This window comes from Erythrolamprus reginae, chromosome 1, assembly GCF_031021105.1.
Source record: "Erythrolamprus reginae isolate rEryReg1 chromosome 1, rEryReg1.hap1, whole genome shotgun sequence".
NCBI classification, from domain to species: Eukaryota; Metazoa; Chordata; class Lepidosauria; order Squamata; family Dipsadidae; genus Erythrolamprus; species Erythrolamprus reginae.
In genome coordinates, this window is record NC_091950.1 from 324335192 (window position 1) to 324347531 (window position 12340).

The 12340-nt window shown below is 41.7% G+C and overlaps 1 protein-coding gene across 1 annotated transcript in view; it reads right to left on the minus strand.

Moving 5' to 3' along the window:
- TFB1M (transcription factor B1, mitochondrial) overlaps positions 1 to 4644 on the minus strand; it is a 32327-nt gene extending 27683 nt beyond the window's left edge. Inside the window, exons 1-3 of the mRNA XM_070733754.1 lie at positions 4339 to 4644; positions 2444 to 2595; positions 954 to 1062 (exon numbers count right to left, since the gene is read on the minus strand). Coding sequence (XP_070589855.1) covers positions 954 to 1062; positions 2444 to 2595; positions 4339 to 4471 — 394 coding nt within the window. The 5' untranslated portion in view covers positions 4472 to 4644. The remainder of the gene's footprint in view (positions 1 to 953; positions 1063 to 2443; positions 2596 to 4338) is intronic.
- Between the last annotated feature and the right edge of the window lie 7696 nt (positions 4645 to 12340).

Here is a 12340-nt window from a genome sequence, read left to right on the forward strand (position 1 = left end):
TTTTCAAAATGACCATCGGAACATGAGTATTTCTTATATTGTTATTAACAAGCTCTGATGCTAAGGAGTTCAACTCACCGCTCCCCACCTGAAAAGAGATTTGATTCAAATTCAAAACACAAGCAGAGGAGCTTCAGTTTTGCTTTTGCTTTCACAGCAGCAAGCAGGTTTACTATAGAAAAGTTGAGCTAAGCTACACAAGGACTTCTTCCTGTCTCTTTGCTCACAGAGCAAATACTGTTTGAGTTTCCAAACATCCTTCACCTGTTTTACACACTAACAGGCCACTAGCCAGATGAATACCAGTGGATGCCATTAGGCAGAGACAGATCCCCCCCTTATTTTCCTCCTCAGTTCATACAAATCTGTTTCTTCTACTGTAACACCAGTTAAATTTTAAAAAGTCAAAAATCGCAGAAAAAGATTTACAGATGCAATTAGAAAAACACAACTAAGGGAAGTTGCCTGTTTCTCCCATGGCTAGTTCTATGTGGCATGCTCTAGAGTCAGTTCAGCCTGGTCATCCTACAGCCAGCCAGCAAAATCAGGAGTATTGTTTACATGGAGGTCCTGAGCAATTCATCTGAGGGACAAATTGAAAGTCTATGCTATGCAAATAATGTCATCTGTAACAGAAACTTAGCTTACTATCTCTAACAAAATAGTCCCTTTTTAAACTACTCATTAAATTTCAAGAGTGGCAATTTATCAAGCCCCATCACATAATTTCATAGCAAAGCACGGGTATCAGCTAGTATGTAATATATACAATATGCATTTAGAGTATATATAAATCATATTAAAAAGAAAGAAACATGGCAGGAAGAAAAAGAAATTAAGAAATAGAACATACAAATTAACTTCCAGTCTTTTCACTATACTGCTATAGTAATTTCAGGTAGTGAATTCATTTTAATAAATGTTCTGAATATCTGTATTTGTAGCATACTGACCATCTTCCCAGTTCTTTGAAAGATGTTTAGGAAAAGCTTCATTGAATGTATATTTTAAAATATCGTCATTAACAATACGGATTTTTCCTGGAGCTGCTTCGGACAGCAACTGAGAAAAGAAAAATATTAAAAAGCTATCTAATTATATTTTAAAAAACTAAAAATGGGAAAAAATTAGCATCTCTAATGCAAGAATTTGAACATTTGATATTCTATTTGTTATACCAAACATTGCCAAATGTGCTAAAAGGAGAGCTGAATAAATGCTAACCTGTACAGATACAAAGAGTATACAAAGGCAACAATATTACAAATATTAATGTTAAGTTTAAAATCATTATTTGTTTACTATAAAAAAATGAAGCAGAATTGACTTAAGTGATTCTAAATTTAAACTTGTTTCTATCAATTTAAGTCTGTTTATCACTTTTTGGCAGGCAACTGTAAGTGGTTCCTCTCATTAATGAACAGCTCCAAATATTCCATTTACTTTGGAGCAGGAGGTATCAAACTTACATCATCATGGCAGTGTCACATGACGTATTGCAACTTTTCCCCCCTTCGCCAAACCATGCATGGTTTTGGCAAAGCAAGTGCATGACGCATCCAGCCAGTGGGCTGCAAGTTTGACAGCCCTGCTTTAGAGAAACAGGTATTTTGAAACAACATGGGAAATGAGTAAGGATGCAGAAATCAATACAACGGTTGAATATGCTATCAATTAAATTCTAAACAATTCAATGTAGATTTTTATATAATAAAAATTATGAATTAGTTCAACTGTATATAACAATTGACTATTCTGATTAGGGGAAAATGGTATTGCATAATGCCTCTGGAGAAAATTATTTGGAGAAGGCTGATTTCCACAAGTCAAATGCTGAGTGTACATTGATTTTCTATATTAATTTTTCTCTATCTCAGAGATTTATAACCTCTCCTAAAACTTTGTTTTAGTTTCTTAACTACAATCCAGGCTTCAGGAGTGCACATTATGTAGATTTGTCTTCCCCCCCCCCTCTATCTTTGTAATTTACTACAGAATTTTTGGAAAAGTTAATATTGACTCAGCAACTGTCATTTCAAATCTGTGATATCCAAATTAGGAACAATTATGTTTACATATAAACAAGGTTACCTTTGTCCATTTGTCTGTCTATCTTATATAATCACCCATGTTACACAAAGTGGCTCTGAGCAGCATATAATAAAATCAACAGTTAACATCCATTAAAAACAATAAAAATAAAAACTGGATGATAAAAGAGAAAGTATCAGGATATTATACAAGATGAGCTGATGAAGGAGCTCTTCTCTGGCAGAGGATCCCAAGTCTTGCTGAAAAAGGCATTAAGAGATTTCCAGAATATCACAAGGGTAAGACCAAGCTCACAAGTATACATTAGTATAACTAGTTATTAAACTGTAATACAATTTAACCTGTAAAAAGGTAGTTATTAATAATAGTATTTTGGAAAATATTTGGATACCTGGAGTCCTGGAATAAAACGAGGGTCTTTCTCAATTAATAATAAATCTGCAACACCAGAATTTAATATGGATCTACTGATTCCTCCTGGACCAGGACCTACTTCACACACATGTACATCCTTCAGATTGCCAGCAGTCCTTACTATTTTATCTGCAAAAAAGAGCATACAGTAGTGACAGTTTTGGTTTTACAAGCACAGAATACAGTACTTAAAGTAGGGGGGTTAAATCCGTGGCCTGCAGGCCAGATGCATCACGCAATGGGTATGCCATTTTAGTGAATAGGGGAAAACATTGCGATACATAATGTGAACACAAAAGTTTGACACCCCCACTTAAACAAAGCTATCACTTCAAAATAGTTATTCATCACTGCATTATTAAATCAAGCAAACTGGACAAATTAATGTACAGTACAGCACAGCTAGTGAAAATTACAATAATTCACATTTACTTGGTCTTTATACATTTACTATAATAATTTATTTTATTTATTTACTCGATTTATTCGGGTCCTCATTTTACCCACCTCGGAAGGATGGAAGGCTGAGTCAACCTTGAGCCAGTGATTAGATTTGAACCGCCGACCTGCAGATCTAGCAGTCCGCTTTAGTGGCCTGCAGTACTGTACTCTATCCACTGCGCCACCTTGGCTCATAATATTACAATGGTACATATTTTTTGCTCCAAAATTTCGTTTATTCTTTTGAGTACAACATTGATAAGTTAAAGTTAAACTGTGGAATGTATTCCCTCCCACAATTAGATTTTTTTGGGGGGGTCATATTAACAATGCAATTTATTTTGCTGCTTATTTGAGACAATCAAGTGGATTAATTCAGATAAACTGGAATGACAAAATAAAACAGAGATAACTTAGTTCTAGGGACACTCTTTAAATATTAGATTTATTGGATTTATATGCCGCCCCTCTCCGCAAACTCTGAATATTCATATTCAGAAAAGAAAAGTTAAGGTGGTTATTAATAAAAAAATATATATAAGCAAAGGCCAAACTTTTATTTCCTATTCCAAAATCTGAATGGAAAGTCAATTCCAATTACTAAAAACAATTACTGTTTTTTAGTATTTAATATTTGACCTTTTTACCATTGTATTGCATTATGTATTGTTGCAAGGCGCAGAGTCCCATGGGATTGGGCGACATAGAAGACAAATCAAATAAATTAAATTCTAGAAAATGGATTAGAAAGAAGAAACGAGCAAATTGTGAAAAGAGGGTTGCTTTGCAGGTATCATGTGACGGTCATACTTTCACTTTTGCGTCGCAAAAAATTAATCCAAAAAAGGGAAAAAAAATCAAAAGGGGGGGGAGATAAAAATCCATATTCTGTAGTGAGTTGTAGTGAGCCTTCGGAGAGGGGCGGCATACAATTCTAATAAATTATTATTATTAGTAGTAGTAGTATTATTGTGTGACTTTTAATGTACATTTTCCACACCATCCAAATTCGTGATTTCCACCTTAGGACAGTACAGTACTGCTGATTTTGCCAAGTGGAAAAAAAATCCCATCCACAGATGTCTCAGTATCTACCGACGTTCCCAAATGGCTGGACTACAACTCCCATCGTCCCCGCCCAGGACAGGAATAATAGAAAAGGTATTCTAGCGTTTCTAAGAGAGCCCCAAGATGATGTGTGTGTGGGAGGGAGGGAATATGTTTTACTGCTATAAGCCGCCCTGAGTCCGCTACGAAAAGGGCGGCCTATAAATTCGAAAATAAAATAATAATACAATAAATAATATAAATAAAATAAAAATAATGTTGGCGGAACATTTTTCTCAAGTCAGCAAAGCGAGCCATCGCCCTGCCAAAGATGAACCTCCGTAAACACCCAGGAGGACGCCAGAAACGCCGCCAACGGCCCACCTGTGAGGCGCGGATCCAACAGAAAGTTCTGAGACAGTTGCTTAATAGCTTTCAGCTTAAACAATTTGATGATCTCTCCAATGGTAGGAAGGACCGGCAGGCGAAAACTAGCCACCTTCCCCGAAGCCGCCATTTGCCGAGCACGGCGTTTGGCTTTTTTTGCCTCAGAGACCCAGAACGCCCTTGCGCGAGGCGGAAAGCATTGTGGGCCGGCTGACTACGAAGAGCGCCTGCTCAACCGACGGCGCAGGCGGGTTTCGTAGCCGCCAATGCTCCCCCCCCCGTCTCTGAGGACCCCGGAGAGTCAGGCAGAGCTCCTCCCCCTCTTTGTTATGTAGGCTTAACAATTAGGAGAAGAAGAAACACACGGCGTAAATAAAAGAGATGAACGTTATTTGGTGGCCTGCAATTTCCGAGTCTCTTTGAAAGCCACTCGCGCGTGTAGTGGGTGTTTTAGCTAGGAAAGGCGGGAGGGGAGGAGGAGCTGAAGTCACCTCCAGTGGCCATCAAGGGAAATGAATGCAACCTTTTTACAGCGTTTGCCAACCTTGGTCGCTTTAAGACAAGTGGACTTCAACTCCCAGAATTCCCCAGCCAGCATAGGAGAGGGAAGTTCACTCAAGCTGTCTGGGGTCCATCAATCCATGCTGGGGAACTTTTGGGAGCTGAAGTCCACCCGCACTGGCTGAGGGATTCTGGGAATTGAAGTCCATATGTCTTAAAGCTTCCAAGGTTGAGAATAATTGTTTTGAGATATCAGAAATTAAATTAGGAGAAATAAGGAGGCAAGTTACTTTGAGGTTAGGGAGAGATGAATAACAGTTGCAGAAGATGCCAATATTCACGCTGCAACAAAGCATTTTTAAAAAAGTTGCTTGTCCCATAAACTGTTCCCCAAATTCAGGGAATAGAATTGAAAGCAATGATGCATTTTCAAACTTTTGTACTTTTACATAATAGTATAAACTAGGTAGGAAGCATTAGATGCAAATTCCTACATTTTCAGGGAGAAAGAAGCAAGGGCTCATTGTCCAGAAAAGTTTAGACTTAGACCTAAACTAATTTTATGGTCACTTTTAATGTACACTAATCAGCACATACTAAAAGCTGTATGCATATATTTTGTTGCATACAACTCTCAAAGGGTCTATGTAAATCCTGGTCCTCCCTTTGATGCGAAACCTTGGCTGGGTGATTTTGGGATTGTTGGTGTCAGGAGGGAACTTCCTCTGCCTTTTAAACTTTTAACTTTGTCCTTGTTTTATTCTTCATTGTCTTCATAATTCTGTTTACAATTATATGTCTTATATATGGTTTCATTATTTGTGTCTGTAAATTGTCCAGAATCACTTGGATAGTGAAATGGTCAGTATCTAAATTTGATAAATAAAAAAATAGATGACAGATAGATAGATAGATAGATAGATAGATAGATAGATAGATAGATAGATAGATAGATAGATAGATAGATAGATAGATAGATAGCATATCTTTAATTTTCTAGTGTTTAAATCGGTGATGTACAAATGAGCAGTTAAACCTAGCCAAAGCCCTTCTATGAAACTTCTGGATTCAATAAAATTCCTCATCACTCTTTATTGAAATTATGATAGATAAATATAATTTATATAATGATATCCTAACATTTTGGGTTCAGAAACATAAGTCTGAGAATGAAAAGTTAATGATGAGTTACATACATTTATCTTTTGGTTCAGATAAGTTTGATCAGTTGGGTAAAATTTGTCATACTGTATATAACACCATATAATTAATTTCAAGGTTACCCAGGTCATAGGGCTGTTGTTACATTCATGCTTTCTTGACTTTAAAACATCCCATCTTTTTTCAGTTTTACTTAAGAACAACTGCCCAATGAGGCAGATTAAGCTGCTAGATTCATTCAATATGGGGGTGGAGGGAAGAAGGCAAAATAAAGCTGATAGCTGATTTGTCAAAAATCTAAATTTTTCCAAGCTAAATTACCCTAAGTTCCTGAAGAAAGTGTAGGATATACCATATTTTTCGGTGTACAGGATGCACCTAGATTTTAGAGGAGGAGAACAAGGAAAAAAGTATTCTGAACCAAATGGTGTAGTATTAAATAGTAATAGTAGAATAGAATAGAATAGAATAGAATTCTTTATTGGCCAAGTGTGATTGGACACACAAGGAATTTGTCTTGGTGCAGATGCTCTCAGTGTACATAAAAGATATGTTTGTCAAGCATCATGTGGTACAACACTTAATGATTGTCATAGGGGTCAAATAACCAATGAAGAAACAATCAATATTAATAAAAATCTTAGGATAGAAGCAACAGGTTACAATCATACAGCCCTAAGTGGGAGGAACTGGGTGATAGGAATGATGAGAAAAAAATGGTAGTAATAGTAGTGCAGACTTAGCAAAAAGTTTGAAAGTGTTGAGGGAATTATTTATTTAGTAGAGTGATGGCGTTCAGGGAAAAAACTGTTCTTGTGTCTAGTTGTCTTGGTGTGCAGTGTAATAGTTAACCTCTCCAACCACGAGGGGGTGGTTTGTGACTTATGGTGTTTTCTGTGGGAAATGTCTCCCTTCTTTCCTTCCTTCCTTCCCTCCCTTCTTCCTTCCTCTTGCCCTCCCTCTCTCTTTCCCTTTTCTTTCTTTCTCTCCACTTCTCTCTCTCCCTTTCCCCCCTTTCTCCCCCTTTTTGCTCTCATTTCTCTCACTTTCATTTCTGTTTTTCTCTTCCCTCTCCCTCTCTTTTTCCTTCTCATCCCTTCTCTCTCATTTGTTTGTTCTTCCTTTCCCCGTTCTTTCTCTCCATCAGTTTCTCATTTTTCTCTTTCTCCTTTTCTCTCACATTCCCACCACCTCTCACTTCCCTCCCCCCTCTCTTCCCCTCCGTTTCTGTCTGTCCAGGGACGAGCCAGCAACTTACCCCACTTACCCCACTCCAGGGATGAGTGGGGCGCGTGGCATCCAGACGGCAGAGGAGCCCGCGGGGCAGCTTTGATCATCCGAATGGGGCTCGGCTTCATCAGCCCGCCCCTCTGCTCGGAGCGCCTTTGGCGACCGTTGGGCCATCCCAAAGGCGTCCCCGACTGCCATGCGACCTTGGTGATAGCCCCCACGGCTGCTGAGCCCCGCCCCACATCCGGTGTATAAGACGCACCTGTTTTTTGACGCACCTTTTTGAGGTACAAAGGTGCGTCTTATACACTGAAAAATATGGTAATTTACACTTGGAATCGATTAAGGTAGAGCAGGATTTAGCAAAACATGATTTTTAAAATGTGCCCTTGAATTAGATATTTTTAGGCAGGCTGGCTTAAATAACAAAATAATTAACATCTCTTGTGAAGACAAACATGAGAGGGAAAGGCAAGCCTGAACATAGAGTTTGCAATCCAATAATTAATGGGATCTTTTGATCTTTTATTCCCTATCATACTTTGAATGTAACAATTGCTGTCAGTACATAAAAATGAAAACATCTCTGTTGCTGCGGCTTTTTCTTTTTACCTGTTCAATTAGATCTTTGGGGAACCAGTTATTTTTTTAAAAAAAATGTCTGGCCTCCTCTGTATTACATGAACAAAGTATGTTTGCATAAGTGCTTTGTAATTTCATTTTTTTTAAAAAAAAATGATAGTGTTAATTATCGACAAAGTCAAGGGAGAAAGAAAATAGAATACTATATACATAATGGCTCGTGCTGCAGGCCTAAACATTTTAGTGCTTAATGTTTTAGATTAGATTGTATGTACGTTCAGGATTAAGTGCCGGGTAACTTCCCTTCTTTTATTACCACTTAATTTAAGGTACAAATGGCTGGAGATAATCAATTTCACAAATTAGTAGTTCAATTGCCAAACATTTTGGAGCTCAAATGTATGTCACAGTTCTAGGCTGCATATACAGAGGGATAGAATCAAGGTCATGTGAAGTGTTAATTCCACTTTATAATGCCTTGGTAAGACCACACTTGGAACCAGGGCCGCCGATAGACCGGTACTACTGGGAGTGGTGTCACGGGCCCGGCGAAATTGAATAATGGGGGGGGGGGCGGCGCCCGCCAAAAACTCTCCAACCCCGATTGCGACGAACTCTGCCTCTGCGGAGCTTCTCCGACCGCGGCCCCCACCTTCTTCCCACCCCCGCGAGGAAAGAAGGCAGGGAGGCCGGCAGATAGGCAGGGAGCCCCGATGGCAGCCGCAGAAGGAGCTCGGCCCTCGGGAAGCCAAGCTCCCCATCGCTATGGGAACCCGGCCGCTTCTCCTGCTGAGCCCAGTCCTCGCCCGGTGGGTTTCGGCTCCTCCCGCCGAGGAGCTGCAAGGCTGGCCCCGGAGCCCCGCGTGGCCAGTGTTCCCTCGTGCCCGGCAGGCTCCCCTTTTCTAAACCCCCGCCAGCCCCCTCATTCCCTTCCCGCCCTGCCCTCCTTCCCCGAGGCGTCCCTTGCCCATCATCCCCTGCCGGTCATGGGGGCTTCCGCCGCCGCCTTCCGCAACGCCCCCCAAGGAGCCGCGTGGGTCTCCAGCCTTCTCCTGGTGAGTCACCGCGGCAAGGATGCGGGCGAGGGAGAAAGGGAAGAACCCGGAGCCTCGGGCGCTTCCCTCTTGCGGTAGAGGGGTAGGTGGTTTGTGGGGAGCGGGGGAGGGAATTGTAAAAATCACAATTTCTTTCGTTGCTTTTTCTTTCTTTCTCTATTTCTCTCTTGCTCTTTCATTCTTTTTTCTTTATCTTGCTTTCTTTCTTTATCTTGCTTTCTCTCCTTCCTTCCCTCTTTCCATTTCTTTCATTCCCCTCTCTTTTTATTTCTCTTTCATTCTCTTTCTTTCCTCTTTCTTTCTTTCGTTTCTTTTTCTTTCTTTCTCTTTCTCTCTTGCTCTTTCATTCTTTTTTTATTTCTCTTGCTTTCTTTCTTCCTCTTTCTCTCCTTCCTTCCCTCCTTCCATTTCTTTCATTCCCCCTCTCTCTTTTTATTTCTCTTTCATTCTCTTTCTTTCTTTCTCTTTCTTGCTCTTTTTCTTTCTCTCTTTTACCTTCCCTTCCTCTATTTCTTCTTTTCTTTCTCCTTCCTACCTTTTTCCCTCCCTCCCTTCAGTCCTTCCTCTCTTACTCTCCCCTTTCATAAGTTTCCTTCCTTCCTTCCTCTGTTCCTGTCCCTTCCCCCTTTCTTTCTTTCTTTCTTTCTTTCCTTCCCTCCCTCCATTTCTTGCTTTCCTTCTCCTTCCTCCCTTCTTTCCTCCCTCACTCCCTTCTTTCACTCCTTCCTCTCTTACTCTCCCCTTTCACACCTTTCCTTGCTTCCTTTGCACCCTTCCTCTGTTCCTGTCCCTTCCCTCTTTCCTTCCTTCCTTCCCACCCTCCGTCCATTCATTCACCCATTCCTCTCTTGATCACCCCTTTTACCATTCCTTCCTTCCTTCCTTCCTTCCTTCCACCCTCCCTCCTTCCTTCATAGCTCGCCCTCGCCTTTCTTCCCTTCCTTCCAGATGGGAGTGCCCCCTCAAGACACCCGCCCGACTGCTGGTACCCTGCTTTTTCTCTCCCCTCATCCTTTCCAGCTCCTCGCTGGTGGCTGCCGGGTGTGGGATCCCCCTTCCCTCTCCCCTCGCTAGAAAGCACATGGTTTTGTCAACAAGAAGGGAGAAGTGCCAAGGAGCCGTAAATAAGCCTCGCTCCGCCTGACCGATGCCAGGAGGATCTTTCTTTCCCTTGTCACTCCCGCTTCTTTCTTTCTCCTGGACGAGTCCACACAATCGGCTTAACCCAGTTCCTGAAATAGCCTATGGCAGTGCTTCCCAACCTTGACAACTTGAAGATATCTGGACTTCAACTCCCAGAATTCCCCAGCCAGCATTCGCTGGTTGGGGAATTCTGGGAGTTAAAGTCCAGATATCTTCAAGTTGCCAAGGTTGGGAAACACTGGCCTATGGGACCGCCTCGCTTGGCGTGAAGCGGGAAATGATCCCCGGGGGATGGAGTGGCTTGGCGACTTAAAATAGTTTTAAAATGGCGGGGGGGCAGACACTTAGGCTGTATGGGGCCCCAAAATTCCTGATGGTGGCCCTGCTTGGAACACTGCATTCAGTTTTGGCCACTGCAATGTAAACAAGATGTTGAGACTCTAGAAAGAGTACAGAGAAGAGCAACAAATATGATTAGGGGACTCAAGGATAAAACATATGAAGAATGGTTGCTGGAACTAGATGTGTCTAGTCTTAAGAAAAGGACTAAGGGTAACATGATAGCAGTGTTTCGATATCTCAGGGTGTCAAACTATTCTCCAAAGCACCTTAGAGTAGAACAAGCAACAATGTGTGGAAACTAATCAAGGAGAGAAGCAACTTAGAACTAAGGAGAAATTTCCTGACAGTTAGAACAATTAATCAGAGGAACAACTTGCCTCCAGAGGTTGTAAATGCTCCAACCCTGGGAGTTTTTAAGAAGAGATTAGATAACCAGTTGTCTGAGTTGTATAGGGTTTCATGCCTAAGCAAGAGGTTGAACTGGAAGACCTCCAAGGTCCCCTCTAACTCTGTTATTCTATGTATCTTAAGTGCCAAAGCCCATTGCAACAACATCGCCAAGAAGGCTTTAAGAGTTGTGAATCTAATCCTACGTAGCTTCTCCTCTGGCAAACTCACAATATTTACCAGAGCTTATAAAACTTTCGCCAGACCCATCCTAGAATATAGCTCATCTGTTTGGAACCCATACCGCATTTCTGACATTAATACCCTCGAAAATGTCCAGAGATACTTCACCAGAAGAGCTCTTCACTCCTCTACCCGTAACAGAACACCCTACGAAACTAGACTTATAATCCTGAGTCTAGAAAGTTTAGAACTATTACAAGCGGAAGAACAAGTAGTAAAAGGACTGACGAGATATTGGCAGGACGAATTAGAAATTGATGAATGGGATATGGAAGGTATAATTGAAAATATTAAAAAAATTAAAAACAAAAGAATAAGAGAGATGAGAAGAAAAATACTACATAAATGGTATTATACACCAGTACAATTAGCACGTTTTCAAACAACGAAGAAAGGAAATTGTTGGCATGGGTGCAAGAAAAAAGGAGTATTTATGCATATGTTTTGGGAATGTAATAAAGTTCAAAAATTCTGGAAACAAATACAAATGGAAGTGAATAAAATTACGAATGGTAATTGGAAAATAACTAAGGAAGCAGCATTATTGATAAAAAATAGTGAGGTAAAAGAATACGAAGAAATCAAAATTGCAGCGATAGAAAGTGCGCAGGCAACTATAGTGCTTGGGTGGAAAGATGACAATAAATGGACGATAAAAAATAGGTGCAAATACATGGCGGATCACATTCAGTATGAAATTATGGAAATTAGACTACAAAATTATAATGAAGGAAAATTAGCAGCAACAATGAGGCGGTAGGAGAAGGTTAAAAATTATATATTAACAACACCAGTAAGCGATGCAAATGTAAGAAATAAAATTCAATCACTCTATAAAGCAGCGTTTCCCAACCGGTGTGCCGCGGCACACTAGTGTGCCGCGAGACACCGCCAGGTGTGCCGTGGCTCCTGCCTGATGCCGCAGTTTCTGGTGCTCTCCTGCTGGGCCCCAAAGAAGGAAGGCAGGAAGAAGGAGAGCTTCATTCTTCGCGCCTTTTTCCCGCCTTCCTTCTTTGGGGCCCAGCAGGAGAGCACCAGAAACCGCGGCATCGAGCAGGAACCGGGAGGTCGGAGGCACCGGCACGGCAGCGCTCCGCCCAGCTGGAGTTTCCCTGTCGTCGTCGGCACACCTGGTCGTGTCGTCGTCGGCAAGTGTCCTTTGGGGCCCGGCGGGAGGGCACTGGCGGTGGGAGCTGGGGGGGCGCTGCAGCGGCGCAGGCAGTCGTGGGGAGATGGCGGGGGGCGGGGGGGCGGCTGCAGCGGCCCCGGGCACCGTTCCCTGTAGGCTTTTCCAGGGGCGCGCAGGGAGCCGCGGCCACCCGCCCGCCTGCCGGATTTCCCTCCGTGTGGCTGGG